Here is a 14,496-nt window from a genome sequence, read left to right as displayed (position 1 = left end):
GCAAGACAGTCCCAAACCTGAGCCGTCCTTTGTAGGTGACAAATCTGAGGAATTGTCACAGACTGAAGTGTCACTAGAGGAGGTTTTGGAATTAATTGATAAACTCAACATTAACAAGTCACCGGGACCAGATGGCATTCACCCAAGAGTTCTGAAAGAACTCAAATGTGAAGTTGTGGAACTATTAACTAAGGTTTGTAACCTGTCCTTTAAATCAGCTTCGGCACCCAATGACTGGAAGTTAGCTAATGTAACACCAATATTTTAAAAGGGCTCTAGAAGTGATCCCGGCAGTTACAGACCGGTAAGTCTAACGTCGGAACCGGGCAAATTAGTTGTAACAATAGTAAAGAATAAAATTATCAGACACATAGAAGAACATAAATTGTTGGGCAACAGTCAACATGGCTTCTGTAAAGGAAAATCGTGTCTTACTAATCTATTAGAGTTCTTTGAAGGGGTCAACAAACATGGACAATGGGGATCCAGGGAACATAGTGTACTTAGATTTCCAGAAAGCCTTTGACAAGGTCCCTCATCAAAGGCTCGTACGTAAATTAAGCTGTCATGGGATAAAAGGGAAGGTCCTTCCATGGACTGAGAACTGGCTAAAAGACAGGGAACAAAGGGTAGGAATTAATGGTAAATTCTCAGAATGGAGAGGGGTAACTAGTGGTGTTCTCCAAGGGTCAGTCCTCGGACCAATTCTATTCAATTTATTCATAAATGATCTGGAAAAAGGGGTAAGCAGTGAGGTGGCAAAGTTTGCAGATGATACTAAACTACTCAAGATAGTTAAGACCAAAGCAGACTGTGAAGAACTTCAAAAAGATCTCACAAAACTAAGTGATAGGGGAACAAAATGGCAAATGAAATTGAATGTGGATAAATGTAAAGTAATGCACATTGGAAAAAACAACCCCCACTATACATACAATATGATGGGGGCTAATTTAGCTACAACTAATCAGGGAAGAGATCTTGGGGTCATCGTGGATAGTTCTCTGAAGATGTCCATGCAGTGCGCAGCAGCAGTCAAAAAAGCAAACAAGATGTTAGGAATCATTAAAAAAGGGGATAGAGAGTAAGACAGAGAATATATTATTGCCCTTATATAAATCCAGGGTACGCCCACATCTCGAATACTGTGTACAGATGTGGTCTCCTCACCTCAAAAAAGATACTGGCACTAGAAAAGGTTCAGAAAAGGGCAACTAAAATGATTGGGGGTTTGGAGAGGGTCTCATATGAGAAAAGACTAAAGAGGCTAGGGCATTTCAGCTTTGAAAAGAGGAGACTAAGGGGGGATATGATAGAGGTATATAAAATCATAAGTGATGTGGAGAAAGTAGATAAGGAAAAGTTATTTACTTATTCCCATAATACAAGAACTAGGGGCCACCAAATGAAATTAATAGGCAGCAGGTTTAAAACAAATAAAAGGAAGTTCTTCTTCACACAGCACACAGTCAACTTGTGGAGCTCCTTACCTGAGAAGGTTGTGAAGGCTGGGACTATAACAATGTTTAAAAGGGAACTGGATAAATTCATGGAGGTTAAGTCCATCAATGGCTATTAGCCAGGATGGGTAAGGAATGGTGTCCCTAGCCTCTGTTCATCAGAGGATGGAGATGGATGGCAGGAGAGAGATCACTTGATCATTATCTGTTAGGTTTACTCCCTCTAGGGCATCTGGCATTGGCCACTGTCGGTAGACAGATACTGGGCTAGATGGACCTTTGGTCTGACCCAGTACAGCCGTTCTTATGTTCTTATAAGCCACAGGGAAAGAGGGGGGCCAGTTTTGGGAAGACTGGCAGGTTTTGGTGGAGGAGGAAGAATCTGGCTGGCTGGATGTGGCTTTGGGGGGATTGGCTGGTTTATGAAGAATGAGGATCTGGTTGGTGCAGATTATTCTCCTTTACAAAATTGGCCCCCCGATCCTCAGTGCCAGATCCCTGCATCCCACAGAGTTAAAACAGTACTGCGATCCATGTACCATAGTGCTGGGGATACCCAGAGCGGTGAGCCACTGTGTTACCTCTGCCAAGGCAAGACTGAGCTTTGCTAGAGATTAGCCTGAGTCAGCTCCCTGCTACATCAGCCTGGCTTTCTCTCCAGCAAACTCCTCGGGGCCTCTCAGCTCAAATCTCGCCTTGCAGGTAACAGCCAGTGAAATCCAGCCCCCAAACTCCTCAGCAGTGTTCTCTGCAACGAACAGCACCCAGCACAGTGTATTCACAGAAGATATTAAGTTAGCTGCTCTGTTAAAGAGTCAATACATTGCAGTTTAATAATTTAACTGGGGTAAATACACCCTTCCCTTCAAACACAGCACTGAGCTGGTTTCCTCAAGAACTCAGGTCAACTCCTATCTTGTCACTCAGGTTCCTTTATTAGGTGCACAGTAAAGCTAGACTAAATTGATTGCCCTCAAGCCTAGGGGGTGGGTATAGGGCATGCCACACCTCCAAAGTCACCCAGCCACCTCTTCCATTATAGACATTGACACGGTCCATTACATGTACTGTCCATTGCATCCCATGCGCTGGGAATGGCTTGGTTACTTTGAGGGAGCCAATCCCTGTGCAGCATGCTCCGTCCATGCATTGTCCATGTACGACTTTCTCTTTACCTCATCTTTATGTCCTCCACTTCCCTTGTCCATTGTCAGTGGTTCTCTGGGGTTCCCCGTTAGCTCAGCCAGCCCAGACATTCTGTTTCCAGCATGCTGATCCATTTAACTCCCTAAGCCTGGCTCCCAAGAAGTGAGGCCATACCCAGGTCTAGTTACAGGCCTACGATAATGTGCACATTTACACTGAGCTCCTGTGTTCCCCAGGCTCCCGTGGCAGATGGGGTTTGCCGAGAGGATGCCCTGGAGCCTCGTGCAGGCCGGGGCTCACGTTTAGCACTTCCAACCCCCAGTGCTTCTAAAGGGCTGGAAGACTCCCTGCGCAGCTCCTCGCTGGCAAGGATCCAGAGTCAGATATCCCAGGTAAGGGTTTGGATTGATGCCGAGCAGACTCGGGAAAGGCAGCAGGTCCGCTGCTGGCTCTGATCTCACCTCTGGGCTGGCTAGGGGCAGGGGATCCAGTGAGCTGGCTGGGGGGCAGGGCGGGGTTCCTAAATGAGTTAGATATGTTCATGGAGGATAGGTCCATCAATGGCAGTTAGCCCGGATGGGCAGGGACACAACCCTCTGCTCTGGGTGTCCCTAAACCTCTGACTGCCAGAAGCTGGGAGGGGACGACGGGATGGATCACGTGATAATCGCCCTATTCTGTTCATTCCTTAGGAAGCACCAGGCACTGGCCACTGCACCTGCTGGGCTAGATGGACCATAGGTCTGACCTGGTGTGAGGCAGTGGGAATGTTGTGCTGTGTCTGTGAATGCTGAGTGGGGAGTATTGACCTGGGAAGGGTGCAGGGGAGTTGTGCTGGGACGGCCTTGAGGAAGGGAGGACACCTGAGCATGTAACAGAGAACCCAGGAGTGGGGTTGGAGGCCAGGTAACACCTCTGCCTGGGAAACGACAAGAGACACAAAGGCTGGGGGAGGAGCCGAGGGGAGGCTGAGCGAGGGGCTGGAGAGAGTTTCAGTTTGGAGCTGGCTGGGAGAGGGGTGCCCTGACCTGGGGCTGTGGCCTCCCCGGGGCCCAAAGATGAAGCGAACTAAAGGGGGTCTTGCTGTCTGTACCTGCAAGACCTGTCCTGGACTGTGTTCCTGTCGTCCAAATAAACCTTCTGTGCTACTGGCTGGCTGAGAGTCAGGGTGAATCGCAGGAAGTGGAGGCTGCAGGGCCCTGACTCCTCCACACTCCGTGATAGTGTGTTTGTGTGTTTGGGGGGGGGTAGAGGTGTGGGGGGGTAGGGATAGTGTGTGTGAGAGAGGGTGTAGGGGTGTGTGGGGGGTAGCGATGTGAGGGTGAGGGGTCTGTGTGTGAGGGTGAGAGGGGCTAGGTGTGAGGGGGGTAGGGGTGCGGGTAGGGTGTGTGGTGTGAAAGAGGGGGTAGGGGTGTGAGGGTGAGGGTGAGAGGGGGTAGGTGTGAGGGTGAGGGGTGTGAGGGTGAGGGTGAGAGGGGGTAGGTGTGAGGGGTAGTGCAGGGGGGGTAGGGTGTGTGTGTGAAAGAGGGGTAGGGGTGTGAGGGTGAGGGGTGAGGGTGAGGGGTGAGAGGGGGTAGGGTGTGAGGGGGTAGAGTGCAGGGGGGTAGGGTGTGTGTGTGAAAGAGGGGGTAGGGGTGTGAGGGTGAGGGGTGTGAGGTGAGGGTGAGAGGGGGTAGGTGTGGGGTTAGGGGTGTGAGGGTGAGGAGTTGTGTGTGTGAGGGGGAGAGGGGGGTAGGTGTGAGGGGGGTAGGGGTGCGGGGGGGTAGGGTGTGTGTGTGAAAGAGGGGGTAGGGGTGAGAGGATGAAGAGTTTGTGTGTGTGAGGGTGAGAGGTGGTAGGTGTGTAGGGGGGGTTAGGGGTGTGAGGGTGAGGAGTTTGTGTGTGAGGGGGAGAGGGGGTAGATGTGGGGGGGGTTAGGGGTGTGAGGGGGAGGGGTTTGTGTGTGAGGGGGAGAGGGGTAGATGTGGGGGGGGTTAGGGGTGTGAGGGTGAGGGGTTTGTGGGGGGGAGGGGGTAGGTGTGTGTGGGGGTTATGGGTGTGAGGGTGAGGGGTTTGTGGGGGGGAGGGGGTAGATGTGTGTGGGGGTTATGGGGGTGAGGGGTTTGTGTGTGAGGGGGAGAGGTGGTAGATGTGGGGGAGGTTAGGGGTGTGAGGGTGAGGAGTTTGTGTGTGAGGGGGAGAGGGGGTAGATGTGGGGGGGTTATGGGTGTGAGGGTGAGGGGTTTGTGTTTGTGGGGGGGAGGGGGTAGGTGTGTGTGGGGGTTATGGGGGTGAGGGGTTTGTGTGTGAGGGGGAGAGGTGGTAGATGTGGGGGGGGTTAGGGGTGTGAGGGTGAGGGGTTTGTGTTTGTGGGGGGGAGGGGGTAGGTGTGTGGGGGGGTTATGGGGGTGAGAGGTTTGTATGTGAGGTCCAGTCCAAGCACCAACACCCAAGAGGGTGTATCCTGTGGCCTCCCCTGCTCTCTCTGCCCACGTCTCCCCCGGCCCGCCTGTGGCTGTGCTGGACACAGCCCATAACAAACCCCATTGCACAAAGCTGCAGGTGCCCCCCAGAGCACGGGCGGCTGCCGGGCGGTTTGGCCCACGTGGGCGCTACCTGCCCTGCTTTGGAAGCTCCTGTGTTGGTGTCTGGCCGTGGTGCACCAGGCAGCTGTGCCAATGCAGCGCGTGGGACCCTGTAATGTGCACATTTACGCTGAGCTCCTGTGTCCCCCAGGCTCCCGTGGCAGATGGGGTTTGCCGAGAGGACGCCCTGGAGCCTCGTGCAGGCCGGGGCTCATGTTTAGCACTTCCAACCCCCAGTGCTTCTAAAGGGCTGGAAGACTCCCTGCGCCGCTCCTCTCTGGCAAGGATCCGGAGTCAGATATCCCAGGTAAGGGTTTGGATTGATGCCGAGCAGACTCGGGCAAGGCAGCAGGTCCGCTGCTGGCTCTGATCTCACCTCTGGGCTGGCTAGGGGCAGGGGATCCAGTGAGCTGGCTGGGGGGCAGGGCGGGGTTCCTAAATGAGTTAGATATGTTCATGGAGGATAGGTCCATCAATGGCAGTTAGCCCGGATGGGCAGGGACACAACCCTCTGCTCTGGGTGTCCCTAAACCTCTGACTGCCAGAAGCTGGGAGGGGACGACGGGATGGATCACGTGATAATCGCCCTATTCTGTTCATTCCTTAGGAAGCACCAGGCACTGGCCACTGCACCTGCTGGGCTAGATGGACCATAGGTCTGACCTGGTGTGGGGCAGTGGGAATGTTGTGCTGTGTCTGTGAATGCTGAGTGGGGAATATTGACCTGGGAAGGGTGCAGGGGAGTTTTGCTGGGACGGCCTTGAGGAAGGGAGGACACCTGAGCATGTAACAGAGAACCCAGGAGTGAGGGTTGGAGGCCAGGTAACACCTCTGCCTGGGAAACGACAAGAGACACAAAGGCTGGGGGAGGAGCCGAGGGGAGGCTGAGCGAGGGGCTGGAGAGAGTTTCAGTTTGGAGCTGGCTGGGAGAGGGGTGCCCTGACCTGGGGCTGTGGCCTCCCCGGGGCCCAAAGATGAACCGAACTAAAGGGGGTCTTGCTGTCTGTACCTGCAAGACCTGTCCTGGACTGTGTTCCTGTCGTCCAAATAAACCTTCTGTGCTACTGGCTGGCTGAGAGTCAGGGTGAATCGCAGGAAGTGGAGGCTGCAGGGCCCTGACTCCTCCACACTCCGTGATAGTGTGTGTGTGTGGGGGGGTAGAGGTGTGGGGGGGTAGGGATAGTGTGTGTGAGAGAGGGTGTAGGGGTGTATGTGTGTGTGGGGGGGTAGCGATGTGAGGGTGAGGGGTCTGTGTGTGAGGGTGAGAGGGGCTAGGTGTGAGGGGGTAGGAGTGCAGGGGGGGTAGGGTGTGTGTGTGAAAGAGGGGGTAGGGGTGTGAGGGTGAGGGGTGTGAGGGTGAGGGTGAGAGGGGGTAGGTGTGAGGGGGTAGGAGTGCAGGGGGGGTAGGGTGTGTGTGTGAAAGAGGGGGTAGGGGTGTGAGGGTGAGGAGTTTGTGTGTGAGGGTGAGAGGGGGTAGGTGTGTAGGGGGTGTTAGGGGTGTGAGGGTGAGGAGTTTGTGTGTGAGGGGGAGAGGGGGTAGATGTGGGGGGGGTTATGGGTGTGAGGGTGAGGGGTTTGTGTTTGTGGGGGGGAGAGGGTAGGTGTGTGGGGGGGTTATGGGGGTGAGAGGTTTGTATGTGAGGTCCAGTCCAAGCACCAACACCCAAGAGGGTGTATCCTGTGGCCTCCCCTGCTCTCTCTGCCCACGTCTCCCCCGGCCCGCCTGTGGCTGTGCTGGACACAGCCCATAACAAACCCCATTGCACAAAGCTGCAGGTGCCCCCCAGAGCACGGGCGGCTGCCGGGCGGTTTGGCCCACGTGGGCGCTACCTGCCCTGCTTTGGAAGCTCCTGTGTTGGTGTCTGGCCGTGGTGCACCAGGCAGCTGTGCCAATGCAGCGCGTGGGACCCTGTAACGTGCACATTTACGCTGAGCTCCTGTGTCCCCCAGGCTCCCGTGGCAGATGGGGTTTGCCGAGAGGATGCCCTGGAGCCTCGCGCAGGCCGGGGCTCACGTTTAGCACTTCCAACCCCCAGTGCTTCTAAAGGGCTGGAAGACTCCCTGCGCCGCTCCTCTCTGGCAAGGATCCGGAGTCAGATATCCCAGGTAAGGGTTTGGATTGATGCCGAGCAGACTCGGGCAAGGCAGCAGGTCCGCTGCCGGTTCAGATCTCACCTCTGGGCTGGCTGGGGGCAGGGGATCCAGTGAACTGGCTGGGGGGCAGGGCGGGGTTCCTAAATGAGTTAGATATGTTCATGGAGGATAGGTCCATCAATGGCAGTTAGCCCGGATGGGCAGGGACACAACCCTCTGCTCTGGGTGTCCCTAAACCTCTGACTGCCAGAAGCTGGGAGGGGACGACGGGATGGATCACGTGATAATCGCCCTATTCTGTTCATTCCTTAGGAAGCACCAGGCACTGGCCACTGCACCTGCTGGGCTAGATGGACCATAGGTCTGACCTGGTGTGGGGCAGTGGGAATGTTGTGCTGTGTCTGTGAATGCTGAGTGGGGAGTATTGACCTGGGAAGGGTGCAGGGGAGTTTTGCTGGGACGGCCTTGAGGAAGGGAGGACACCTGAGCATGTAACAGAGAACCCAGGAGTGGGGTTGGAGGCCAGGTAACACCTCTGCCTGGGAAACGACAAGAGACACAAAGGCTGGGGGAGGAGCCGAGGGGAGGCTGAGCGAGGGGCTGGAGAGAGTTTCAGTTTGGAGCTGGCTGGGAGAGGGGTGCCCTGACCTGGGGCTGTGGCCTCCCCGGGGCCCAAAGATGAAGCGAACTAAAGGGGGTCTTGCTGTCTGTACCTGCAAGACCTGTCCTGGACTGTGTTCCTGTCGTCCAAATAAACCTTCTGTGCTACTGGCTGGCTGAGAGTCAGGGTGAATCGCAGGAAGTGGAGGCTGCAGGGCCCTGACTCCTCCACACTCCGTGATAGTGTGTGTGTGTGTGGGGGGGTAGAGGTGTGGGGGGGTAGGGATAGTGTGTGTGAGAGAGGGTGTAGGGGTGTATGTGTGTGTGGGGGGGGTAGCGATGTGAGGGTGAGGGGGGCTAGGTGTGAGGGTGAGAGGGGCTAGGTGTGAGGGGGTAGGAGTGCAGGGGGGGTAGGGTGTGTGTGTGAAAGAGGGGGTAGGGGTGTGAGGGTGAGGGGTGTGAGGGTGAGGGTGAGAGGGGGTAGGTGTGAGGGGGTAGGAGTGCAGGGGGGTAGGGTGTGTGTGTGAAAGAGGGGGTAGGGGTGTGAGGGTGAGGAGTTTGTGTGTGAGGGTGAGAGGGGGTAGGTGTGTAGGGGGTGTTATGGGTGTGTGGGAGGGGTTTGTGTGTGAGGGGGAGAGGGGGTAGATGTGGGGGGGGTTATGGGTGTGAGGGTGAGGGGTTTGTGTTTGTGGGGGGGAGAGGGTAGGTGTGTGGGGGGGTTATGGGGGTGAGAGGTTTGTATGTGAGGTCCAGTCCAAGCACCAACACCCAAGAGGGTGTATCCTGTGGCCTCCCCTGCTCTCTCTGCCCACGTCTCCCCCGGCCCGCCTGTGGCTGTGCTGGACACAGCCCATAACAAACCCCATTGCACAAAGCTGCAGGTGCCCCCCAGAGCACGGGCGGCTGCCGGGCGGTTTGGCCCACGTGGGCGCTACCTGCCCTGCTTTGGAAGCTCCTGTGTTGGTGTCTGGCCGTGGTGCACCAGGCAGCTGTGCCAATGCAGCGCGTGGGACCCTGTAACGTGCACATTTACGCTGAGCTCCTGTGTCCCCCAGGCTCCCGTGGCAGATGGGGTTTGCCAAGAGGACGCCCTGGAGCCTCGCGCAGGCCGGGGCTCACGTTCAGCACTTCCAACCCCCAGTGCTTCTAAAGGGCTGGAAGACTCCCTGCGCCGCTCCTCGCTGGCAAGGATCCGGAGTCAGATATCCCAGGTGAGGGCTTGGATCGACGTCGAGCAGGCTCGGGCAAGGCAGCAGGTCCGCTGCCGGTTCAGATCTCACCTCTGGGCTGGCTGGGGGCAGGGGATCCAATGGGCTGGCTGGGGGCAAGGGCTCTCTAACCTTGCAGCTGGCAGGCTGGCTGGGGGGAAAGGGAGAGCGGCCAGACTGTTGTTAAGCTGTGGCCTGCCCTACCGAGGCCATGGTATAGGTGCACGCGGTGGGTCGGGAGCAGGAAGGAATGAGAAAGGTGCAGACACAACCAGGGCAGCAGAATATCAGGGGAGAGGGATAGCTCAGTGGTTTGAGCATTGGCCTGCTAAACCAAGGGCTGTGAGTTCAATCCTTGAGGGGGCCGCTTAGGGAACAGGGATAAAACTCTGTCTGGGGATTGGTCCTGCTTTGAGCAAGGGGTTGGACTGGATACCTTCTGAGGTCCCTTCCAAACCTGATATTCTATGAATAACTCCCTTCTGCATCTGGGTCCCCAAGGCTCGCCAGGAGGCCATGGCAGCCAGTGAGAGCCACCACAGCCAGTTGCCTTCACTGCAGATCACCAGAGTCAACGGCCATGGCCCCTCCATGTCTCAGGTCAGCAGTCAGACGTCCAAGGTGAGCCTGTCAGGGATCCTACTGCAAACACCTCGCACCACAGTCCTGAAGCCCCCCAGGTCCTAGCTCTGTGGTTCTCAGCCTGCAGCCCAGTCAGCACACAGCTGTGGCCCATGTGACGTCCTAAGGGCCATACAAGTAGGATTGGATGTGGCCCTCAATGGGTTGAGAACACTGCCTAGCTGCTCTCTGGGCCCCTGAGCTGTTGTGGCCTGGGCATGTTTGCTTCCCTGTCTGTGACTGTCTAGCTCACTGACCTCTGCATCTCCAGCTCTGAGCACCACGCACGCTGTCCCGGCTCCAGGCAGCCTGTTGCCCCAGCCTGGATGCAGCGGGCATCCGAGCACCCAGCCCTGCAGTGCAAGGTGCTGATGTTGTCTCCTGCTAGAACCTTCCTCTCCAAGAACCCCGCAGAGGCGTGTGGCTCGCTCCAGAGCCATCCATGCTGCCCAGGGGGTAAAAGCCTGAGCTCTTTCCTTTCCTGCATGGGCCTGAGTCCCAGTGCTGAGTCACCATCCGTCTGCTCTGGGGAATAGCTCCTCCCTACTTAGCCATTTCTCGTTTCCTGCTCCGGCCCTGGGCCTCCCAGGCCTTGGTGCCACCCACAGTGGGTGAGGATCTGTCATAACCCCTGTGACGCAGGAGGGAGCAGGGCGGACTGACCTGGGAATGTCATTTAGTTTTACTGGGGCTGTCTGCATGGGGGATGGGAGAGCAGGGGGTGACTTGAGGTGAGGGAGGGTGCCTGAGCCTGTAACCTGAGCCAGGAAGGGGGCTGGGGGAGTCACACCTTTGCCTGGTAAGCTGGACAAAGGGAGAGAGGGAGAGAGTCTGCTGGAGGGGTTTTTGATTTCAGTTTTGGGCTGACTGGGAAGAGGCAGGGAACCCTAGTCTGGGTCTAAGATCCTTGCCCCCCAGAGAGACCTGGCTGAGGAGTCCTGGTTGTACCTACAAGCCCGGCTTGGGACTGTGTTCCTGTCATCTAATAAACCTTCTGTTTTACTGGCTGGCTGAGAGTCAGGGTGAATCGCAGGAAGTAGGAGGTGCAGGGCCCTGACTCCCCCACACTCCATGATAAACCCCCTGGAAGAATTAGGCAGGGGAGGAGGAGCCACTATGGAGCATTTCCCCAGCCTGCTGCCACCAGTCCTCCTGGGTGCCCGGCACAGACCAGGCAGTGCAGGGGACTGGCCTCCAGCTCAGCTGTGGGAAGTTCCTTTTGGAGCTGGCCCAGAAAGCCAGTTCTGTTGGGGGTAGGGTGACCAAACAGCAAGTGTGAAACATCAGGACAGGGCTGGGTGGTAATAGCAGCCTATATAAAGAAAAGACCCCAAAATCGGGACATCTTGTCACCCTAGTTGGGGACAGACTGGCTCTTTAAGAGCTGTTTGCATGCTGCGACTGCTGATGAGTAGAGGAGAGCACGAATGACATGCAGGCCACTGCAGTTCCCCAGGGGCGTGGCAGGATCCTCAAGGGCAGTGATAACAGAGTGGCTGTGTGACCCAACCTGGCTCCCCGGGGGGCAGTGGTTATGCAATGGCCGCATGGTCTCATAGACTCATGGACTTAAGGTCAGAAGGGACCGTTATGGTCATTTAGTCTGACCTCCTGCACAATGCAGGCCACAGAATCTCACCCACCCATTCCTGTAACAAACCCCTAACCTATATCTGAGCCACTGAAGTCCTCAAATCGTGGTTTAAAAACCTCAAGGTGCAGAGAATCCTCCAGCCAGTGACCTGTGCCCCATGCTGCAGAGGAAGGTTAAAAACCTCCAGGACCTCTGCCAATCTGCCCCGGAGGAAAATTCCTTCCCGATCCCAAATATGACGATCAGCTAAACCGTGAGCATGTGGGCAAGACTCACCAGCCAGCACCCAGGAAAGAATTCTCTGTAGTAACTCAGATCCCACCTCGTCTAACATCCCATCACAGACCACTGGGCATATTTACCTGCTAATAATCAAAGATGAATTAATTGCCAAAATTAGGCTATCCCATCATGCCATCCCCTCCATAAACTTATCAAGCTTAGTCATGAAGCCAGATATGTCTTTTCCCCCATTGCTCCCCTTGGGAGGCTGTTCCAGAACTTCACTCTGATGGTTAGAAACCTTCACCTAATTTCAAGTCTAAACTTCCTGATGGCCAGTTTATATCCATTTGTTCTTGTGTCCACATTGGTACTAAGCTTAAATAATTCCGCTCCCTCCCTGATATTTATCCCTCTGATATATTTATAAAGAGCAATCATATCTCCCCTCAGCCTTCTTTTGGTTAGGCTAAACAAGCCAAGCTCTTTGAGTCTCCTTTCATAAGACAGGGTTTCCATTCCTCAGATCATCCTAGCGGCCCGTCTCTGTACCTGTTCCAGTTTGAATTCATCCTTCTTAAACATGGGAGACCAGAACTGCACACAGTATTCCAGATGAGGTCTCACCAGTGCCTTGTATAACGGTACTAACACCTCCTTATCTCTACTGGAAATACCTCGTCTGATGAATCCTAAAACCACATTAGCTTTTTTAACGGCCATATCACATTGGCGGCTCATAGTCATCCTGTGATCAACCAATACGCCGAGGTCCTTCTCCTCCTCTGTTGCTTCCAACTGATGTGTCCCCAATTTATAACCAAAATTCTTGTTATTAACCCCTAAATGCATGACCTTGCACTTTTCACTATTAAATTTCATCCTATTACTATTACTCCAGTTTACAAGGTCATCCAGATCTTCCTGTAGGATATCCCAGTCCTTCTCTGTGTTAGCAATACCCCCCAGCTTTGTGTCATCTGCAAACTTTATTAGCACATTCCCACTTTTTGTGCAAAGGTCAGTAATAAAAAGATTGGTCCCAAAACCGATCCCTGAGGAACTCCACTAGTAACCTCCTTCCAGCCTGACAGTTCACCCTTCAGTACGACCCGTTGTAGTCTCCCCTTTAACCAGTTCCTTATCCACCTTTCAATTCTCATATTGATCCCCTGGTTCCTCCAGGGGCGGTGGCTGCGGCCTGGCTGCATGGCCTGGCCCAGTTCCCCAGTGGATGGTGGCTGTGGCCTGGCGCGTGGCTCATCTTGGATCCCCCGTGGATGGTGGTTGCAGCTCGGCTGCGTGGCCTGGCCTGGTTCCCCCATGGATGGTGGCTGTGGCCTGGCCACGTGGCCTAGCCCAGTTCCCCCGTGGATGGTGGCTGTGGCCTGGCTGTGTGGCCTGGCCCCGTTCCCCTGTGGATGGTGGCTGTGGCCTGGCTGTGTGGCCTGGCCCCGTTCCCCCGTGGATAGTGGCTGTGGACGGGCCGCGTGGCCTGGCCCGGTTCCCCTGGGCCGTGGTTTGCCGTGTTCCTGGAGAGCGAGTGGCTCTCTGATACGCTTTGTTTCCTTCTCTCAGAGCTCGTCCCATCTCCACATCCGCAGGCTGTCATCCGGCTTCCTGCCCAATTCGGTGTTGGTGCAGCAGTTCCGGAGCCAGGGTGACATCGAGTCTGCGAGGGAATCACTGCTGGCCACGTGGCTGGAAGTGCAGCAGGTAGAGGAGTGCGGATGGTCCAAGTGAGAAAGCCCTATCCCTAGGAAGAGCTCTCCCGATACTTCTCCCCAGGCTGTGCTGCTCCTAGCCTGTCCCCTGGGCTCCGGTCTGGAGCCCCCGTTGTGTGTCCTGTGCCTGAATCTCCTGGGGGAGACGCCAAAGGTGCAGTGATCTGCAGGCTCCAGCGGGGAGACTGCTCCTTGCCTCTTGGTCTGCTCCTCCCATAGCCAGGCCCGCTGGGGTGCTGGGGCACTGGCCTGGGCCCACTGCAGCCAGGCCAGTGGTGCTGCCCTCTCCCAGCTGCAGAGCAGGCAGATGTTGTGGGTATGGGGGTTGCAGGCTGAGCCAGGAGACCCGCTCAATGCACACAACATAACCCCCGCCTCCTTGCCAAGTGAGAGCATCTCCTGGCCTCCCCGTCAGTGGAGGGAACTGAGCTGCAGCCGAAGGCCTGGGCTGACTGAGGAGGAGCCTGGAGGAGCCTCTGCAAGGGCCAGGGCAGAGGAATCGGGCGGGAGCCCAACCTCGCTCCTGGAGAGTCGCTGTGGTCAGTGCTGGTCTCCACACTTCCATCCTGCTGGTCCGTCACACCCAGGGCCGGCTCCAGGCACCAGCACAGCAAGCAGGTGCTTGGGGCGGCCAACGGAAAGGGGCAGCACATCCGGCTCTTTGGCGGCAAGTCCCTAAATCCTTTTCAGAGGGGAGGACCTGCCGCCGAATTGTCACTGAACAATGAAGTGGCGGCAGTAGAGGTGCCAGTCGTGGCTTTCCCTCCTCCTCTCCCACCCCCGCAACTTGGGGCAGCAAAAACGCTGGAGCGGGCCCTGGTCATCCCATCCCGGGGGCTTGGAGTCAGGGCAGCCTCCCTGAGCAGAGTAAGGCCCCAGACTGGCCTGGCCATGGACTGGGCTTACGGCGGGAGCCCCAGGGCCCCGCTTGTGGCCAAAGGTCAGAGTCACAAGAGCAGAGCGATGAGTTCCTGCAATGACACCGTCCCCCCAGCTCTTCCCACAAGTCATGTGTCAACTCAGAGCCGGCTGCCCTCCTGGGCCAGCATTACACCCCGGGGTAAGCCAGGCAGCACAGGTGTCTCCTTACACCCACCCCATGCCACTCCCAGCCGGCTGCTCTCCCCAGGCCAGCATTACACCCTGGGGTAAACCAGGAAATACGGGTGTCTCCTTACACCCACCCGTGCTGCTCCCAGCCGGCTGCTCTCCCCAGGCCAGCATTACACCCCTGGGGTAAACCAGGAAATACAGGTGTCTCCT

The 14,496-nt window shown here is 56.2% G+C and overlaps 2 protein-coding genes across 6 annotated transcripts in view; both read left to right on the top strand.

The window, feature by feature from the left end:
- LOC115647224 (WD repeat-containing protein 97-like) overlaps nucleotides 1-3,279 on the top strand; it is a 31,173-nt gene extending 27,894 nt beyond the window's left edge. For all 3 annotated transcript variants that reach the window (XM_030554062.1, XM_030554063.1, XM_030554061.1), the window contains exon 16: nucleotides 2,843-3,279. In XM_030554062.1, the coding sequence (XP_030409922.1) occupies nucleotides 2,843-3,061 (219 nt within the window). In that variant the 3' untranslated portion in view covers nucleotides 3,062-3,279. The remainder of the gene's footprint in view (nucleotides 1-2,842) is intronic.
- Nucleotides 3,280-4,966: 1,687 nt separating this feature from the next.
- LOC115647225 (WD repeat-containing protein 97-like) overlaps nucleotides 4,967-14,496 on the top strand; it is a 51,343-nt gene continuing 41,813 nt past the window's right edge. For all 3 annotated transcript variants that reach the window (XM_030554067.1, XM_030554068.1, XM_030554065.1), the window contains exons 1-5: nucleotides 4,967-5,477; nucleotides 7,121-7,276; nucleotides 8,920-9,075; nucleotides 9,574-9,693; nucleotides 13,088-13,225. In XM_030554067.1, coding sequence (XP_030409927.1) covers nucleotides 5,286-5,477; nucleotides 7,121-7,276; nucleotides 8,920-9,075; nucleotides 9,574-9,693; nucleotides 13,088-13,225 — 762 coding nt within the window. In that variant the 5' untranslated portion in view covers nucleotides 4,967-5,285. The remainder of the gene's footprint in view (nucleotides 5,478-7,120; nucleotides 7,277-8,919; nucleotides 9,076-9,573; nucleotides 9,694-13,087; nucleotides 13,226-14,496) is intronic.

This window comes from Gopherus evgoodei, chromosome 2 (genome assembly GCF_007399415.2).
Source record: "Gopherus evgoodei ecotype Sinaloan lineage chromosome 2, rGopEvg1_v1.p, whole genome shotgun sequence".
Taxonomy (NCBI): Eukaryota; Metazoa; Chordata; order Testudines; family Testudinidae; genus Gopherus; species Gopherus evgoodei.
Note: the sequence above shows the minus strand (reverse complement) of the source record. Positions and strands in the feature narration are given on the sequence as shown.